This window comes from Drosophila suzukii, chromosome 3 (genome assembly GCF_043229965.1).
Source record: "Drosophila suzukii chromosome 3, CBGP_Dsuzu_IsoJpt1.0, whole genome shotgun sequence".
In the NCBI taxonomy this organism is placed as follows: Eukaryota; Metazoa; Arthropoda; class Insecta; order Diptera; family Drosophilidae; genus Drosophila; species Drosophila suzukii.
In genome coordinates this window covers 22,930,941-22,951,438 of record NC_092082.1, presented here as the reverse complement: position 1 = coordinate 22,951,438, position 20,498 = coordinate 22,930,941, and the positions used below count along the sequence as shown (strand labels likewise).

The window sequence follows — 20,498 nt, the reverse complement described above, 5'->3', positions numbered from 1 at the left end:
GCGTAAGCCGTTATTAAGTGCGCGAAAAGAAGCTGCGCGTCCTCTGCCAAGGACAATGCCCAACAGCATCCTGCATCCCTCGGTTTCTAAACCCCTCCTCCCACGCACTTGTGCACTGGAGCTTCTGTGACTTGATGAAATCCCATAGTCTGCCTTCGAATTTCCCTAATATTTGTGACGTCAATGTGTCATTTATCGTATTAAAGCGCGTTTGGGAATTAAGCATAAACCGTAACCACAACAACAAATTTACTGAGAGATGAAAGTACAGCAGCAACAACAACAGCAGGGGGGAGATGAAAGAGAGAACAAGAACATGAGCGTAAATTTCCCAAAGCAAGAACAAAGTACTACACTACACTGGAAGAAATTCAGATCTAAATTCTAGGTTGACTTTTGTATTTTTATGGTATAGATTAAAAACAAAGATTAAATATATTATTTATATTAAAATGTACCATTTGGAAATATATATTTTAATATGTTTTTAACTTAATAAATTTTTTATTTTAAGTTTCTCAATTTCAAAAAGGTTGCTTAAACAAAAAGGTTTGAGATTTTTAGCCAAAACAAATGGCTGAGTAAAATTTTAGAATGAAGTACCCTATTCTCTCTGTGTATCGGTGTGTTCCGAGTGCTTTTCAGCCGCTCTGCCACTACCACTGCCACTGCCAACGTCGACGTCGATGAGGGAGGCCCGTCTATATCAACGCTATCAGTCGTTTTTGCGAATCCGAGGCGCGCGGTTCTGTTCCAAAAAGCCGGAGGAGGACTCCATCCGAACAAGCCACTGATTTTCTTGCCCATGTCCATGTAACGGTGCCATTCAGCGTGTGTTTTATGTGCGTGAATGTGAACTGTAATTTTGTCTGCCGCTGTATATTTTAATATAATTACGTGCACTTTCTTTGTGCAAAATAAGAAACGGGAAAAGGTCGGAAAAAAAGAACACTCTCCTTTCCAGCTCTTTCGAAGGACAACTCAAGTTCACTTAGGAAGCTGCGAAGGCAACAACAAAGCACGTGCTTGTTTTTTTCGGCGGGTAAGTTTGAGTTTCACCCGGTCTTTTAAGCACAGTTTGGGAACCACTGAATTTTTCAAAAAGCGAAATAAAACACGAACCTCAAAAATGTATACGAAAATGACTCGCAAAGTGAAGAACAGAAAAATATTTGAAAATAAACAGAGAAACTTGAATCCAACTTGAATACACTTTTTTGTACGAATATAAGCAAATGAATATGAAAACCGAGTGAGAGAAACAATTTTATATATTCCACCAATTTGAAAATATTTGAAAAGTAATTTTCTAATATTATGCCACGCTAATGTGCAACCTGACCGTTATGAGTATATATTTTTAGAATATTGGCTGAATATATAAGTTGGCTTTATTTTAATCTTACTAAAATAAATTCGATTTGAAATTTATTCCAATCCACAAATGGCAATAGGAATCCCTATTTTTTCAATAATATTTGAAATACACATAGGCAGAAAGTAATGCGAATATAAATTCATTATTAAATTAATAGTATTCTAAAAAAATTAGGCTTTCAAGAAATAATTGAAATAAACAAAAAATGTATAAATTATGAAACGCTTGGCGTCATAATACACTTTTTAAGCTTGTCACGAGAAATTGAAAATCAAACAACAAATCACACAGATTAGCAGCCGAATAGAAAAAAATTCAGGAAACTTGCTGACCATTTGGTAATATTGTTTTGACGTCAAAGTTTAAACCGAAAATGTTCTAACGAGCGTCAACCATAAAGAAATGTTTTGTTTGCACAAAAATAAGAGTATAATGTATAAAAACTCAATACTTTTTGAATTGCCATCCTAAATGGAAAGACAAACAGTGTACAACTGACACAAATTCATAACAGAAAAACGGGGAGGTGAGTTATTTTTAAGCCGCTTTTCAGTTTTTTTTTGTGTCAAAGGGTTAAACTGAAAGTAGTGCACTCAGTCAATCAGTGCATTTCACTCGTACGGAACAAGGGAGCATTTGAGGAGTAGATGTCAGGGGTTGGAGTCCCCTAGTCTTAACACTTCCCATTTGAATGTTTTGACAGTCAACAATGATTAATTAGGGACAGCCCCATGCGTTTCGGAACTGAACTATTTATGAAGAACCCACTGGAGAACATGTTATTCCGTTTTCGATGGGGGAAAAGCTTTGTGCTGAGCTAAGCGTAAATTTGATGAGACACTGGAACGTGCCAAATGTCAACATGGGCTATAAACAAATTCGATTGATAAAATTCACGATCTACACACTTATTTATGGCATGATCCCACTCTGTTCGAGCTGAATTCCCGAACATAAGTTTCCCAACCGCAAAGTGCTTCCAGGTATCTACCCAGCAATCTGAAAAAATCCCCGGCGAACCTTTCTGATTTAGTTATACATATGTAATTACAATTCGATTTTAAAATGGGAAGCGGTATTTTGAAAATGAAAAACAGTCACGTACTTTGGGGATTCGTGAGAAATGCCCAACTTTTTCTGCATAAAAATAAAAGCGTTCTCCTTCTATTAAAGTTGAAATGTTCTAGATAAGTTGATAGGCAACAACTTCATTACTGATAACTAGATGGGATCGATTGCAAGGGCCTTACGTGCACTTTAACTTGTAGACCCTGATCCAAAAAGTTAGTAATTCTTCAAGTAGGGCGGTACCATTTTTAAAAAAAGTACTTCATCAAAGTTCTTAACTTTTTGGCGTATTACTCGAGAAATAAACTTTTATTTTTAATTTTATTAGTAAGCAACGAAATTGTTGTAATGTGCGAAGTGTAGATTACTTCAACTTAAAACTAACTTAAAATATGCTTCATATTATTATAATTTATCACTTTTTAGGAATAATATTTTTGCTTTTAAATAATCTATTTATTATTTGTTTGTTAGTTTAGTAATTTGAACCGTTTGAATAATAAGTGAATCATGAAAAGAATAACTAACTTATAACATGCTTCAATATTATAATTTAATCAACTTATTATAATTTGTTTGTTAGTTTGCAAGCGCTTTGAATTATAAGTGAATCAGGAAAAATAAAAAAAAAGATTTGTCAGATTATAACTAACTGAAAACATGCTTTAATATTATTATAATTTAACAATATGTATAGGAATGCGATCCCTTTGAATGAATCAGAGAAAACAAGAAGAAAATATCAGTAAAGCTTTCATCCCTTTTTCCGCTTTTGCTTTTCGAAGCAAAACTTGGTTAGTTCATTAAAGTCAATTTCATTTGCATTATTTTACGAGCTAGTTGCTTATCCGCAAAAACACACTTTTTGCAGTTGCACATAGCGAAACCAAATCCAATTAACTCGGTCTAGTTCAAGGGCATATTAGGTATTTACAATTTACTTGAAAGGGGATTCCTTTTCGGCGAAATGGAGATGCTATCCCAAAGTGACAGACCCAATTTGCATATAGAAAATTGGCGGGGGAATCGAGATTTTCCCCAGCCACAATGAACACAAGCCAGTAACGGGGAAAATTAACATCACGTGTCGCGACAGGTAATTGACAAGGGGGCGGAGTGGGCGTAATTGGGGGGGGGTTGTAATTCAATCGAAGCACTGTGACGTCAGGGAACTGAGGCGTTTCACCTGCGAAATGTAAACAAACTGCAGTGACCCACACATAGATACGATTACAAGATACAGATACATTCCGGTGGCCTTGGCCATGTTGACTCATTTGTGTGATTGGCTTTTAATCAATGAAAGGTGTCGACAACTATTTGCACAACGAAAGTGAAAAACAACATTTCTCTGTCAAGTTCAGCCAGATAATCTCGCATTTCCCCCAAAATGTATCCTAATTCCTTTACTTATATTTTGTTTGTCTTATTTAAATTAACGCACTGGCTGGGAGAAGCTAAAAATAGTGAGTAAGCATTTTCTGTGACGTCAAGTTGGAAAGTCAAAGGCGCATAAAAAGCTGGCGACACCCACACATTGGCTGGGAAAATTTGAGATATTTTCCTGCATCCAAACAAGAAGGCAAATTCTCAGCAGAGAGGAAATGTTGTTATTGCTAGAAATATTTATAGACTTCGAGCTGGTATATGTATCAATACATATGGATGATTTCCAATTAATAAAATATACTTACAATTCAAAAACCGAGCCCCTTTGTTAATATATGTATATATCTCTATGGAAATTCCAAATGTGTGTATACTCTACACTTTCGAAAAGAGTTCAATACCTTACTCGTGATTTTATTTTTACAACTTTGACACGTTTATGTACGGGATTGGATCAATGATCTCTGTTGAGTGCATTACTGAAATTCCGTTCACGTCTCAGAAATTAAAGTCAGCTTTTAATATGAATGAAAAAGCCAAACGCATTTACAGCATCATATTGCTTAGAGTTTTTTAAAGTTCATCTTATTTAACTGTTAATTACTTTTAACTCACTTCGTTTAAAGAATTTCTGGTTTGTCAAAGTGTTTAACATGTCAACAATAATTTTTTTTATTACGTGTGAGCATTTAAGTTATTCACCTGGATAATTATTTATTTTGATATTTAATATTCGTTTTGCACATTTTGAACTTTTATAAAAATGTAGTTCCTCTTTCCATCTACGGAAGTTTTGGGGTTTTCCGCAAATTCGGTGGGAATACTGATCAGATCTCGCCAGACTCGGAACGTCAACAAATAATTTTCACACCCCTACCCCGGAACTTCACTCAACAAAAACAATCAGTCAATCAACTGCACTGACGTTGATGAATGCTTTTCAATTCACTTTTTATGGGTCTGGCGAGTTACGCACTGACATATATCAGATTACCTATAGTATTTGGCTCACAATTAAACGAACGGAAATGGATCATTAAATGCCAGATTAGAGGGTGCAAAAATAAGTGCAAATGTGAAATTTTAATTTACCGCTTTAAATGTCAGTTAAACTTAGTTTTTACCTAATCTATATGAACTTAAAATTAAAGGGGCTCATAATATTACAAATTGTAATTGTTAAAAATACTTGAAATTCAAAGTATTCTTATTTTACTAACAATATATTATTATTTCAGTTATGTGCCTCCCTTTATTTATATTTCACTTGATTTTGTTCTCGTTTACAAAATACAAAACCCAACTTACATAAATTCAACTCTCTCTGTCGCATATTTAACGCTTCGAATAACGATATTCCATTCATTTCGGATGTATTTATAAATTTACATCTGTTTTCTTGGATTTCGTAACGGGGTTGGCTCATTATCGTTGCAGCTAAACTTGTTTTTTGTATCGGCTCATTTCAAAAGAATCTTTGTTCCTCTCAGTTCGCCTTCTAATTAATTGAATTTCAAGAAATACGGAAATCGATGATAGGGATACTTATATTTAAAGTCGGTTATTTTAGGCATCTGTTCAATCCGGACTTCAGCAGTTTGACCTGGAGACGCACAAATTCAAAAACAAAACTATTAGTTCTAACCTTGGACTCAAGTTCGTTTTGATTAGAGATTTTTGTAGGCGGAGGCGTTATGTATTTTATAAAATTTAAAATTTTCTGTGGAATATTTCGGCGAGCCTTCGTGCCGTCTTTATTTCTTATCAATGTTTCCAAGTGACATTTCATTTAGAATATTATTTGTCGTTCGAATCAAAATGTATTATGTGTTTATTTTCATATTTCTCTTATCAGGCAAAGAAAACACGCGACAAAGTGTCAAAGCAAATTCTATCCCCACGCGCCAAGAAGCAGATAGTAAATCAAAGAGAACGACTATAATTTCAAAGACATTTTCAGTAATCTTTCACTTTACCATAGCTTAAATTGGGAAATGTGAAATTACAGTTCCAGGAATGTAATGACATGCGATTAAAGTTCAAGTGGGGCAAATATTTGCGGGCCTAATCGAAAACATTTACTATCTTGTTTATCCATCGTTACAGTTGATAGTTGCTTGTTGGATTGTGCAATTCGACAACTAATCAAGTAAACAAAAGATATGCCAAAGGTATCTGCCATATCCTCCACCGATAAGTTGAACGGCAGTGAAATAAGAGTGATAAGAGTTCGTTGATATGGGTTATAGGCTTTGGATTTTGAAATTCAATACGATAATGACACAAATTAGGCCACTTTATTCGAGTGCCTTGTAAATGACAAAGCTCAAGTGCAAAATGGGGGTGATAAGGGTCCGTGACTAAAGTGTGCTAATAATGCATGGAAATCTAATAAAATACTTGTGCGACACATTAGTTCTAATTACTATCTCAGAGCGTCTTATCATCTATTTGAGTTGAGTATTAATAAGCTGCAGCTACCGTAGAACCCCATGTCAACAGTAGCACTTGGGATTACTGGGACCTTGGGACTGGGATTCGCAATCGGTAGAGCTTTCAACATTTCCCAGCTACTAGGATCCCAGCACAAATAGTCTGCGAACGGATGGGGGAAAATGTGCCCACCCGGCAGAAAAAATGTGTATATTATAAGTTAATAATGTGTATTTATTGGAATCGCCCGGTACGAGACGTCGTTCCACTTGGACTGATAAACCCAGTGATCTCCCGGCGAATGCACTAGCCTCAAACGCACGCCTCTTCCCCCGTCGACAAATGACTGACCTTCCCGCCCTCTTTTGGGGCTCGTCCCCAAGATCCAGCCTACGTCAGTACGAGCCCACAAATTCCGCCCATAAATAACAATCAAATCAACAAGTGGTCACCAGATTATGTCAACCGCAGCTAAGGAATAAGAACTCTGTGAGGATTATCGCACTTTTTGCCGTGCCTCATTACGCAAATCAATAGCAAAGACTTTGAACTTGTGCCGGCCAAGAACACAGCTCATCGACCTAGCAACTTCACGGTTGACCAACGCCCATCGACTGGGCATAGCCATAGCCTAATAGTACGTCCATGGGGCAATCCAATTCTTAAGCCACAGACTAGCCTCACAGTTATTGCCATTAAGTCGGGCTCTATAGATAGACTGTTGCTGTTCAGAATTCCTCCGAACGGAGGGAGGACGAAGTATTGTTGTTTTCAATAAAGTTCAAAGATCGATCGCGGGGAATTTTGAAGTGGTAATCGCAAATATTGATAACGACGATCTTGGAGAATTTAACGCATTGAATGTTGATAAGCTATAACTTTCATATTGAACCTACGCTGGTGCTTTTGAGTGGTGATATATGTGTATCGAAATTGAAAGTACTAAGTAAACAACTTATATCAGTGATCTAAAAGTTCTTACAGAACAATAATATTTTATAGTACTGAGATTTATTGAATTGATTTCAAGTTTGGGTCCGTTATATATTATCGTATTATCATCAAAGTGGAAAAGTTGGAGTACAAATATTCCTCGATATTTTTTCCATTATTCACCCCCAGTGTCGCGGTATCCAATTAACTGTCAAATCTTATCGTGTTAAGCTATATCTTTGGTATGACTTTCCTCGCAATGTTTTTATTCCATTATCTCAGTGCAAGCAGATCATAAAGATTTCTTTTAATCAAAGTAAAGTGCGCTCAATTGGGACTAATAAATTCCCAGCTAGGTAGACCCGTAATGCCCAGATATTTGAAATATTTTCGCTTTTTACTGAATTTAATAAGGAAATCTCTAGTTAAGGTTGCGCTGCGTGTGGTTATTGCGGCGATTATGATGTGGGGGTGTGTTCGGCGCCAGTTCTTCACTGGAATCGGACTATTTTTATTGTGTCCCTTGTTATATTTATAGCTCTACAAGCTGTCAATCAAAAATATTTGGGGACATGTACTCATGGACCTAGGCCCCGATCGATCGATCTATAATGCACTCGACTTGCGATTTGTGGCTGTATATAAATACTTCGACCTTAACGTGAACCATATCTGGAATGTAGTGTTATGGAAATCTATTGGTTCGTAAATCGATTTGGCAGTCAAAATACATCGTGGGTGACATAACTACGATAAGGTGGTGCGATAAGACCAATTGCCGATACCAAAATACCCCCGTGGGATCCAATATCGCTGCTCGAACTTTCACGGTGATAAGGATATGCGATAAAAGCACCCCCCACATGCCAAACATCACCTTTCTTTCTTCTGTCTGCCAGATTGTCTGACCACATAAACAATTTGATCGATGGTTATAGCCATCCAATACTTTTTTTCCCACTTGGGTGCAGATGAGACCTGTGCACCGCGTTGATAAAATATGACTTGACAAATGTTTATGGGTTAAGATATTTGAAAGCTTATCTAGAAACTGCTACATCAATTTAAAAAAATAATTTGGATGGTAAGACATCAATTTTATTGAAAATGTTTCTTAGGAAGTAATATTAGAAAAACATTAATTGGGTTATTTTATATTTGGAAACCAAAAGTACAAACAATAACAAGCCACTGGGCTAATATTATGATTCATTCCTATGAAAACAAAGCAACAAGAGTTTCAAAAATTTTCTCTCCGATAAAGACCAAATTTTTTGTTTATTTTTGCTTATCCTCTACTGTTTGTTTTAACTACAGTTTGGTTTCCCCCAATTGGAACTCACAGTTTGAGAGGTATTGTCATAAGGTAAAATATAGGAACAAAGCTTTTCGTTGTGGAAAGCTTTTGATTGATACAAGCGTTTTGTCCGTTGGTCAATATTTTTAAACCTTGAACATAATATTCAACGATAATAACAATATATGAGATATTTTTAGTCAGTCAATTATGTTTTATACTAACAATTAATAAAAATGTCTAAGTTCCAATTTTTTAAACTAAATGTCTGCCTCTATACAGGTATAAGTAGGCAACAATGAAATATTAATAGCTACAATAATTATTTTACAAAAACACAAAGAAATACAATTTTAATAAAATAAACATTTTTTATTAGTAAACTGATTTCAAAATTTCTATACTGAAAAGTTTTACCTATTTGTACAATTTCTTATTAAGTTAACGAATCTGACTGTAAGATTTATGTATATACATTACAAATTCTACTATTGACCTCATTCTCATTTGGAATATACGATTTTTTATTGCAGGAACCACACTTTTTACTCGCAATCTGTGATCGTTAATTGTGAGTAAACAAAGAACACTCATTTAGCAGTAAAATATTTATGAAATTTTTAATTATACTATGTAAGCTAGACATTGACCTACAATTAAGATTTAAATTTACTGCAAAAAAATTTAATGTAAAATGTAATTTACGATATGTATAAAAGTCCCATAAAAAGCAGAGATTTTAAAAGAAATTTCACCAGTTTCCCGGTAAATTGCCCGTCTTTGTGCAAGGACAAGGCACCCACAGTTGTGGCCCAAAATGTATCTATAGATACATTCACCTTGAGGTCGTCGTCGAGGACGAACTATTGATTTTGGGCCCTGCTTGCGGGTGGTAGACTAGAACTCATAAAATTCGGAGGTATTTACATCATGTTGGCCCTGTCACAAGTTCAAATGTAGGTCGTAGTTGAAAAAAAAACAATGCAATGGATTTGACTTGTGGATGATTATGGTGGGTCAGCAGAAATATTTGGTGGCTGCACTTGAACCAAACAACCGAATCGCGTGATTTTCGCGGGCTAACAGCAAGCAAAGCAACTGCAGAGAAAATAAAATATTTACATTTGTAAGCAGGCAAAGAGACGTAAAAGTATTATACATATTCATTTAGTTTTCTTTGCGTGCGAGGGGCTCGTTCTGCGCTATAGATACAGCTCATTCTCATTGGTCGAGATTTTTGGGGCTTGGCTTCTGTGACGTCACACGGCGCACGCCCCTCTGAACAGCGATATATCTATCTATCAGATACATGTCTGCGTGCCGTGACGTAGCTGCTGACGTAGTAGAACTCATATAGTCCACACCAAATCGCAGGGCCTTTGTCAACTTGGCCCAGTGCTAATGAGCTTTCTGTTGCATAACGCCGGTATTTTATCATTTCGTCGACTCGTTTCGCCCTTTTGGCATTTTCCCCGTGTAATTAGTATGTATAGTGAGTACAGAGCATTGCGTGCTCTAGGTGTAGATACAGATACTTTCTGTAGATGCAGATACTTTCTGTATCTATGCAAACGCTTTCGCAGCAGGTGAGCCTGCTTTTAGGCGCTCTGCGAGCCTGTTCCAAGCGTGGAGCGTGCCAAATGTTTGGTTGTATCTCAAGTCCCGCCATGAGCTGCGTTAACGCCCCCGGGGGCCAGTGGGGGGTTAATGGTGGCGGGGACAAGGTTAAGGGTGTTTGCCGAGCGTGTACACAATACGATATCAGGGCTGCGCCAGAACACGCTCATAATGACCATCTTTTAGATACACTGTAAGAGCGAAGGGAAAACTTATTTTCTGTTCTGAGATTAAAATATTTATTTACTTATTTATTCTCAGGTTAAAATGCATATGTAAATTACAACTGAATCTTCGTTTGTTATATATATTTCTGAGTTTAAAATAATATGGTTCGATATCAAGAAGTTAAAATTTTTGATACCACTTTCATTATTTTGATTTTTGTTAAATAAAAATTGGGGGCACTCTTTTAATAGTATTAAAAAAAATTATTTTTTCTTTTTAAAAGAATTTCATATATTATATTTTACTTTTAAAATATCTTTGGACCTAAAATAAAACATTTCATACAATATTTTTGCTAAACTTAAATAAAATAAAACAATAATAAAAATAATTATGCTGAGCTTAAATAAATATAAAATATTTAATATATCTTTAATAATAATGTACAAATAAACCTTAAATATTTTACATTTACTTTAAAACATTTGTATCCCTGTACATTAAGCTTCTTAAGTGTCTTGATATTTTTTCAAATTACCCACGTGTATGAATTAATTATAAAGTGTGGAAAGCATTTCTCGTATACATTTTAATACCTGTGAGGTCTCAATATGAATTCCTGCATCATAAAAGTAATTTCACGTGCTTATTTATAAACCATTTGTATGCAGCAATGTATTGAAGATACATTCTCTTCGAGAAATTGTTTTAGGCTCTCCCTTATTTCGATATGAGAAGTGTTTTCCCATTATCTGACCCATTTGTGGCTTGAAGCGGTGTCATGTTTGTTTATTGAAAAGTCCCCAAGCATGGAAATGCCTTTTTCATCCGCTATGAGCCACCATAAGAGGCAATCCATTATGTTCAGTGGCGGTCGAATTTTCTAGCCGCACAACAAACGTGATCCATTGAACGTGTTCGCAGCTAGACAAATAGTATTCCCCGGCTGGCCAAATGGAATTGGAAATGATAATGGAAATTCTAAAATTTGTATCTATAGGAACATTTACACCCCGGTTCTGAAGGTGGAGAGTCGCACTCTGTTCGGCTGCCTTTATTTCTGTATAATCTTTCTGTGCATACGGAAGTACAGTAAACAGAATGACACGTGTTATATAGCTATATTACAATTTCCTTTCTTTGTAGTTCTGCGATCTGATAAAGAAATCTGAACAAATTTATCGGTTAATCCGTTAAATATTCTTTATTAACTAGATACGTTAAATGCGGCCATTAATCGTTTTACTAAAAATGTAATCATGCTTACTTGAATTAAATTCTTTGGAAAATTTGAAAAATATTTAGTAGATTAATTTTATTTACTAATTATTATAAGTAATATACATATTTTGTTACAATATTTTTGTTGAATTTAGAGTTGTATTTGTAATTTGTATTTAAAATATATTTTCACAAATTAAGAGCACTTACTGATGCTTTAAATGTAATTTTTGCGGTTTTCTGCCAATCGATTATAGTCGTAAGTTTATCAATGGGCTCTTATTGAGAAATTAAGTGCAACTATGAAATTGTCCTTCGGAAAGCTAAAATTTTCCACTGCGAAGGGCATCCAGTAAATTCGCAGATCAATTGCAGATGCATAAATTTGCATTGCCTTGACTAAATGGAAAGGCAGGGGCAATGCATCGAAATTTAGGAGATGGCCTCCATGTGGTGTGCAGCAGAAGTTGCATCCACTTCCACATTCACGCCGCGTTGAATGCAATTTCAAGCAGAACGACGGCCGACGATCCGAAATAAAATCTGGGCGAACGAAGGCGCCTGCAATTCCAGTTTGGATTTTGCCGCCAAGAGTCAATAGCCTCGTATGGGTATGGTCTTCACCCCGTCTTCGCCCATTCAGGGCCCATAGTCGCTGGAGAGCGGGACCAGTTTCCCGAGGCCCACCTCCCAAGACCCAAGAGCCGGAGAGCGGGCAAGAGCGTCGAATTGGGAGAATCCGAGAATTCGGGGAACTGGGAGAGCGGCGAGTCCACATAGAGCCCGGCGGAGGCCTTTTTATTGTTTGGCGCGCCATTTGCTAGCCAGCATTCGTTGCGTGCGGTTAAGATACAAAGATACCCTCTGCACAAAGATACTCGCGAGTGCCACTCGAGGAAACATCGAGGATTCAACCGATACATATCCAAAAATATATATCTTTGAAAACACCAAACCATATCACTTAGTTTTCTGGCTAATTGGGAGTGCAAGAAACGTCGAAAAAGACATTTTTTGGCCAGCAACATGTTTGATTGTTGATGCGCATGCGCCTTAAAGTATTCTATGCTACGTGGGTGGACGACGTGTTATAGGACAAAAACGCCAGTCAAAGGACATTTATCAGACGTTGACGTACATGTTACTCAACATTACTTTATTGCCAACCAAAGTGCAGTGAAAAGTGAAAGAAAAGCGGGTGAAATTAAGCGAAACATCACCGAAGAATATAGAAAACATATCCCCAACGTAACTCTGTAACCCTACCGAAGTTTACATAATCCCTTCGACATGTCCACCGCATCATCGAGCAACTCCAGCGGCGAGGAGCCCAACAAGAAGTCCGGCTCCAACAACGAGGAGAGCTCCCACCTGCTGGAATCCTCCGAGAATGGAGCCAAATACGGCTCCAGGCAAGCGGTCAAAATCGTCAAGGCCAGCGACAATGGACGCACCAACTCCAACCCACATGTAGGCAAAGATTCGCATGTTTTCATAGATATAAACACTGAGAAAAATCAAGAAATTGCATCTAAATAGCTTCCAAAAATAAAAAATTTTTTAATAAGGAGAGATAAAAAGATTTTATTTTAAAAAGTACTCTAGATTGAATTAAAATATCTTAAATGGATGACTACATCTCTTATTTCTCCCTGTGTTTACATAAGCTAAGTCAATTTGTCTTATCCAGATGGCTGGCCAAGTTAATACATATTTTTTAATGTTGACCTTGGCCAAGTCCAATTAACGCAGTGTGAAAAGCGATACAGGAAATCAAATTTGATAAGCAACAAATTTCAGATACTCTAATCTCATAATTAATAAACTAATGCTCTTCTTCAGAGTAAGAGCATTTAAAAACCTTGCATTTTTAAAGATATTTACACAGAAAACGCAAACAATCTGAACTGTTGGTTTAGCAAATGCGTAGCTGAAAGCAGAAAGATGTTGCGGCAAAAAAGATACGAGATATAAATAGTTTACCAGACAATTATCAGGCAGAAATGTGTATTGTTCACTCCAAAAGCTATCTCTATCAACCGAACCCCAACAGCGAATTGAGTGTATAATTTCACATTATTTTGTTTTCTTTACGAGTTCAAATACCTTTCAAGCATCATATCCGGTTCACATATTTCAAACGATAAACAATTATAGCACGATATGGTTTTCGTTTTTTTTTCTACTCGCATGGAGCTAAGCCTCCATTGATGGATCGCTCCGCTTATCAACCTAATGAGTTCCGAATCCTATGTGGAAACTTACTATTTTTGTTTGGTTTTTATGTTCAACAAGGTCACAAAAACCGATACAAGACCACGAAATGCTAATCATTATCCATAGGAAAGTCATTCAAAGAAAATACTGATAAGTGGGCACTTCAAAAATAGGGGCGTAATCCCAAAGAAAAAATTATTTTTTATAACAATGAGCATGATACGGATTTGTTTTCGACAATCCACACATAAATGATAATTTAACCAGACAAATTCAATTGAAACTCGTTCCTCCGAGGGCACAAAATGAGTCAACAATTTTGTGGGTGTTTATTTTAGTTAAAATAACACACGCACCCCTTCGAAACCATTAAAAATGCCGTACCTCATACGGTTACTGAAATACGCACAACAGCAAGTTTTAATGAGCAACATTTGAAAACATTTTAAAATGCGACCCACAAAACTTATGAAAGCTTGACCAGTTCGATAACATAGAGTAGCACATTATTTGAATATCAATGAGTTACCCTAAATGGTTGGTTAAACTGTTTACTAAGCCATCAAGCTGTTGACACTTTCATTGGCCAACTTTAAAATTACCAAATTGAGTCATCATTAAAACTACTCCAGTTTTGTATTTATAAACCCATATTCAAGGCTTTGGTTTAGGGATTATTATAATGAAATTATACCATATTTTAGTAAATATTCAAGACTTTTGAGATACCAACATTTCTGGAGAAATATCTTATAAAATCGATGCATATTTCTTCATATGAATATTTTTGTAATTTATAGTATATTTTTTATTTTTTAAATAAAAAAGTGGACAATATAAAAACCCATGCATATTTTCTCCCTTCGTTAAGAATACCAGTTCCCATCAATATGCCTCAAGAGTATTTCCGAACCTTTATATGGAAATATTTTTCGTAATTTGAAATTGTATAAAAAAGTTCTTTAGAAAATGTGGTAGGAAATTTTAGAATTCCTCTTATGCAAATGTTATTGCTAATAGCCCGGGATTATTGTACATAAATTAACCCAGGCAACTCAATAATTATGAAGTATTTCAGCTTATGCTTGGCTTATAGTGAACCAGTTTCGTGGAATGCACATGTAATTACCATGCTTATGGCGCGCACTGTTGCGCCTGCCACTGACATTGAAACGAACTTGGACCTCCGCTCGCGCAGCTCTCATCCTCGGGTTCGGTGGTGTGGGTGGTGGGTTTTAGCCCCCGAAAGTGGGGAACTCGGATTCCTAGAGCTGCCTTTAACTGACAGTAATGCTAAATTTAGATACAGAACGACAGGGCAGCCAATGGATTGACCACATTAGCCGCAGACGGAACTCAAACGAACCGAGGCACAGAATCGAGACAGATATCGATTTCAGTCGTTTCAGACGCGATTTGAACGCTTCGTTTACTCTCCACTGGCAATCTGGAGGTGTGTCCCAGTCGACCCCAATAAATGACAGTTAATATGTGGGCGTACGCCCAGCCCCACTCCACATGGCCTTCTCCTTTTTCCAGCTGCAAACCTCGGCTTGCATTTTCACGGAAGTGATTTGTTCCCTACTCCCTACTCTCGCGTGGGCCGGGATTGGCAATGGCACTTTGAGTGGGCTCTTTCAGTGGGCGGCGACACTTGGGATCTGTCAAGAAATTGGCGAAGAGAAAATGGCCATAAATTACTCATATGCGCCGCGACATGGCTTTAACACCGGTATCCTGTTATATGAAAGAAATAATTGCAAATCCCATTAAAATGCTTACTTTTAATTATGATCTATAAATAACATTCCTTTATATTATTAAATTGGCCCACTTCAAGGTAACATTTTGTATTTAAAAATCAGTTTTATACATTTTTTTAATGTACTACATAGACACAACTTTTCTTTTCACTAATCACAGTCCCAACAGGCCCCTTTTTGTTAAAGCAAAAGGCGCAAATCACGTACCACACGTGCGATAAGTAGACCAGTAGAAAAATGCTATTTCGATTCCAATGTCAACTGCAAAAAATGGTTAACTCAAAATTATAATGCAAATTATATGTAAAGTTGTTTAATAACAATTTTTGTAAATGAATATTGCTATCATAAAGAAAAGCACCCTTCTACAAACAATACACTGTGGACATATTTATAACTTGTTGTCAAAGGTCAGGTTCTATCAAAAGTATCTCTCTACAAAAAATACACTGTGGACATAATTAGAACTTCTTGTCAAAGGTCAAGTTCTATCAAAAGACAAGCCAGCCATTCAGGATAAAAATACAAAACACACCTCTTTTATGCCCACGCAATAAAGCACATATCGCATATCATGGACCCTGACTTGGTTTTGTTTATAAACATAAAAATATCTATGAAAAGCTTTTGATAAACAAAAGCTCTGATATAGCCTGCTGATTCCCGGTCTGTTTTACTCTTCTACACGTTCATGGCTGGAATTTTGGCAATTTACTGATTAGGTAGGCGATAATAACCTCTGCTATATACCTATACCGATTATACAGTAATTTATAGCCCATCGAACGGAAGTCAATGAGTACTGCTAACGAGGTGGTCAGATATAGTTAATTGGTGCTGCTTGAGTGATTCCTGACGCCTTGAAGGGGGTAAAATAAAAAGGGAATGCAATTTTTCCTAGAAGTACTTATAAAGAGAATGGAACCGAATGAGAGCCAATTACCCATGGGTAATTTTGGTAATACAGCTACAATGCAACTTAAATATTTATAATCATTTGAAATTCCACCATCTTGATAATAATCGGACTCTATAATGCACTTATTCGATTAATTGGGTAATTTCCATTCACTTAATCTCTCCCATATCTCTTCAGCTTTATCAGCTTATGCTTATAAGTAAAAGAAGTTTCATTGATCAAGTGCTGGCCTTAAAACGTTCAATTGGAAGCACGTGAACATATTTATAGTACTTTGTGTTTCAATCTATAGAATCCTGCTATTAAGGCTTTTTACTGTCATAAGTTTTACGCGGCATCCCCAACTTCAAATATTTCCACCGGTTCCGCAAGGGTCTTAAGGTATTTTCCTGTCCGAGGCATAAATATCCGAACCACCCGACGTATGAATGATATCGGCTACCGGGTGCTCATGAACTTGGTTCAATTGGGGGGGGCTACTTCTGTTTATGTGACCGGTAGGTATGAAATAATGAAGCACTTGAGCACAATCGGAAAGAGCAGATCATAGCCCCAAACTTTTGTTTTGGGGCTGGGAGAGTGAAATAAACATGGGTGCATGGTGTGGGCCAATAAATGTCCTAATCACTGGGCGGGGGGTTGGACCTTATCACTAACCAAGGCATGATAATAATTGTAGGTAGCTAATAGCTGGTCCTCAGTCTAAGTCAGTTGGTCAGAGCAGAACGATCTAAACAGTAGCGATCTCTAAATAGTTGGGAAAGGTAAAGTTTTTAAAGGAATAAGTATACATTTAAGAAACGGTTTTCTAAAATAAGTCAAATTTAATATTAGGTAACGCTTAACAAGGAAGAAAAGACATCCATGGCCTTATTAACTTTAAAACTCCAACATGAAAATAACTTTTTTATAAAATATATTGATCAAAGTTATAGTGCTTAAAATATTATTAATATTGGAAAGTGGCTAATCAAATATTTGTATCCTTTGCAGGATCAGGAGAATTTACTCGGCAACATGGTGCACACGTCGACGTCGAACGATTCCCGTAAGGTGACGCAATATGTGGCCGCATTGGCAGCAGCTGGTGGCGCCCTGGCCTGCGGTACCGTCTTGGGCTGGACATCCCCGGCCGAAACGGAGATCGTGGATCTCGGCAAAGGATACAGCTTCCCCGTCGATAAGGACCAGTTCTCGTGGGTGGGATCGGCCATGACCTTGGGTGCCGCCTGTGTGTGCATTCCCATTGGTTTCCTCATCAACCTTATTGGCCGGAAGTGGACCATGTTGTTCCTGGTCCTGCCCTTCATCCTCGGCTGGGCCATGCTCATCTGGGCGGCCAATGTGGGTATGCTCTACGCCTCCCGTTTTATCCTGGGTATTGCCGGCGGTGCCTTCTGTGTGACCGCTCCCATGTACACGGGTGAGATTGCCCAGAAGGAAATTCGCGGAACACTGGGCAGCTACTTCCAGCTGATGATAACCATTGGTATCCTTTTCGTCTACGCCGTCGGAGCCGGCGTGGACATCTTCTGGGTGAGCGTCATCTGCGGGCTTCTGCCTCTCATCTTCGGTGCCATCTTCTTCTTCATGCCGGAATCGCCCACCTACTTGGTAAGTTTACAACATTTTAAAGGAATTTATTCTGGATTTGGTGCAATATTTTCTTGGTCTACTTCAAAGGTAAAAGTTTAGGTCGACTTCTTATTCAAGAGATTACATTTTTAAAATACTGAAAGTAAAACAATCCAAAAGTTAAAAAATAAATGTTTTAGAAACATAAATAATTTTTTTTCGTATTTGTTTAAAAAACATTCGAGTTTCACGTAAATCAAGAACGTTTCCATTGGAAATACCCTGCAAAAAACGTTATTTTATGAATCTTTAAAGACAAAGATTATAATCTATTGATCAGATATAATCAGTTTGTTAACCAAGATTATACCTTGAGAGACTCTACACGTATGTGTATCTAAAGGGTTGGAAAAGCACCACGTGTTTGCCATCAAAATTAAAAATTCCCACATGACTGTAATCCAGTGTGACTTATTTAAAAATCCCCATCTTTACCATTTGCGTGAACCGAGCATTTTTCAAAAGGAATATAGTTATATTTAATCACGCGTTAAAAAATAAGATTATAATCTCTCAGATATAATCTGCCAGTCAATCAATAATTTATCTTAGAAAAGATATGAAAAGCACCACGAGTTTGCCATCAAAATCAGAAATTCCCCCTTGAGTGTGGTACAACGTGACTTATTTCCAAATCCCCATCGACAGGTTGCCAAAGATCGGTCGGAGAACGCCATCAAGTCCATTCAATGGCTGCGTGGCAAGGAGTACGACTACGAGCCAGAACTTGCGGAGCTGCGTGAAAACGATCGGGAAACCAAGGCGAACAAGGTCAATGTGTGGGCTGCTCTGAACCGCCCCGTCACCCGCAAGGCTTTGGCCATCAGCATGGGTCTCATGTTCTTCCAGCAGGTTTGCGGCATCAACGCTGTTATTTTCTACGCATCGAGGATCTTCATGGTGAGCCTAAGACTTCTGAGATTACAAATATTTAAAAAGACATTTTATTGAAAACAATTAAAACCAATTACCCCATTTTCTTCCATTTCAGGAAGCCAATACCGGCATCGGAGCCCAGTGGGCATCGATCCTGATCGGCATCATGCAGGTGGTGGCCACCTTCGTCTCCACCCTGGTGGTGGACAAGCTGGGCCGTCGCATCCTGCTGCTGGCCTCCGGAATCGCCATGGCCCTGTCCACCACCGCCATCGGAGTGTACTTCTATCTGCAGAAGCAGGACAAGACCCAAGTGGAGAGCCTGGGCTGGCTCCCAGTGGCCAGCTTGTGCATCTTCATCATCATGTTCTCGATGGGCTACGGACCGGTGCCGTGGCTGATGATGGGCGAGCTCTTCGCCACCGACATCAAGGGATTCGCTGGTTCGCTGGCCGGAACATCCAACTGGCTGCTGGCCTTCGTGGTGACCAAGACGTTCGTGAACCTGAACAACAGCCTGGGCATCGGCGGAACCTTCTGGCTCTTCGCCGGCCTGACGGTTTTGGGCGTAATATTCGTTTTCTTCGCTGTCCCGGAAACTAAGGGCAAGAGTCTCACCGAGATCCAGCAGGAGCTGGCTGGCAACCGGCCGACTCCTCAAGCTATTCCCGCGGAAAAGTAATCGGGCGCGGGGAAAACCCGGGGGAGCCCTAATCGCAGATCGCAAACCGGAAGCCGAATGACGGACCGGAAATCACTGTTAACTTGCTGTTAATTTACGTTCGATTTAGGTTCGCGTTAAGTGCAAGTCCTTTTGCGTTTTCGATGGATGAATTTGTTTATAGAATTTAATATTCGCATAGATTTTCGGTTAGGCATAGCGAGAGATTCAGATTGTGAAGATAAAGATGAGTAAAATTGCAGCAAACTATAACTAAGAGCGAAGACTGAAGGTCAACTGCAGAAAAGCCGCGAGAATTTTTTGCAGCCATAGAAAAGACAACAGCAATTTAAGAAAAAACATATATACCTTTATATATAAATCAATATAATGTATGTATGCGTATTTAATGTTATTCTCTCATCCAACGAATTCTGTTTTACCAAATTTTAAGGCATATTTGCATATGTTCGGATTTTTAAAGTGTTTGCAAGCATTTGTTCTAGAATTCCTAATCTATTTGTACTATATGTGTGTCTATGTAAATGATAAATATCAGTAGCTGTTTGTGTCTAAATTTCATGAAGCATTCAGTCGATTCACTTAGCATAGCCCGATTATGTTGTAAGTCGCGCCCTTTGCCAATATATTTATTTACGCCATGTTAGAGAGAGGGAGATGTTTACATTTTATTTAATAAAATCGAGATATACCATTATATATAATAATTTTACATCCGATATTTGAATTTGATTTTATAATCGCTGAAAGCTAAAAAGAAATCCCCGTCTATCATTGTTAAACTTGCATATAGTATTTACGGAAAATTAAAAATACCGATAAAAGTAACAAATATATCAATATATTTAATATGTTGTAAGTGATCGTGTTTTATTTCTTGGGAAGCCTTTAATATGTTGATC

The 20,498-nt window shown here is 37.5% G+C and overlaps 1 protein-coding gene across 3 annotated transcripts; it reads left to right on the top strand.

The window, feature by feature from the left end:
• The first annotated feature begins 714 nt into the window (after window positions 1–714).
• On the top strand, window positions 715–20,455 carry nebu (solute carrier family 2 member nebulosa). Of its 3 annotated transcripts, XM_017089224.4 has the most exons (5): window positions 716–1,042; window positions 9,032–9,069; window positions 17,397–18,017; window positions 18,687–18,938; window positions 19,030–20,455. In XM_017089224.4, the coding sequence occupies exons 3-5, from the start codon at window positions 17,421–17,423 to the stop codon at window positions 19,594–19,596; spliced, it is 1,416 nt and encodes a 471-aa protein (XP_016944713.3). In that variant the 5' UTR covers window positions 716–1,042; window positions 9,032–9,069; window positions 17,397–17,420; the 3' UTR covers window positions 19,597–20,455. The 3 variants fall into 3 exon arrangements, with proteins under 3 accessions (XP_070852698.1, XP_016944713.3, XP_016944712.3); XM_070996597.1 differs by lacking the exon at window positions 9,032–9,069 and having other exon boundaries at window positions 715–1,042; XM_017089223.4 differs by lacking the exons at window positions 716–1,042; window positions 9,032–9,069 and adding an exon at window positions 12,528–12,974.
• Window positions 20,456–20,498: the final 43 nt, after the last annotated feature.

What these genes read in the sequence shown, in the direction of transcription:
- nebu (XM_017089223.4), top strand. Translation starts at nt 12,795, where the DNA reads ATGTCCACCGCATCATCGAGCAACTCCAGCGGCGAGGAGCCCAACAAG. An exon ending in CGGAATCGCCCACCTACTTG is followed by an intron (nt 18,018 to 18,686) that starts GTAAGTTTACAA and finishes CCCCATCGACAG; the next exon opens with GTTGCCAAAGATCGGTCGGA. An exon ending in ACGCATCGAGGATCTTCATG is followed by an intron (nt 18,939 to 19,029) that starts GTGAGCCTAAGA and finishes CTTCCATTTCAG; the next exon opens with GAAGCCAATACCGGCATCGG.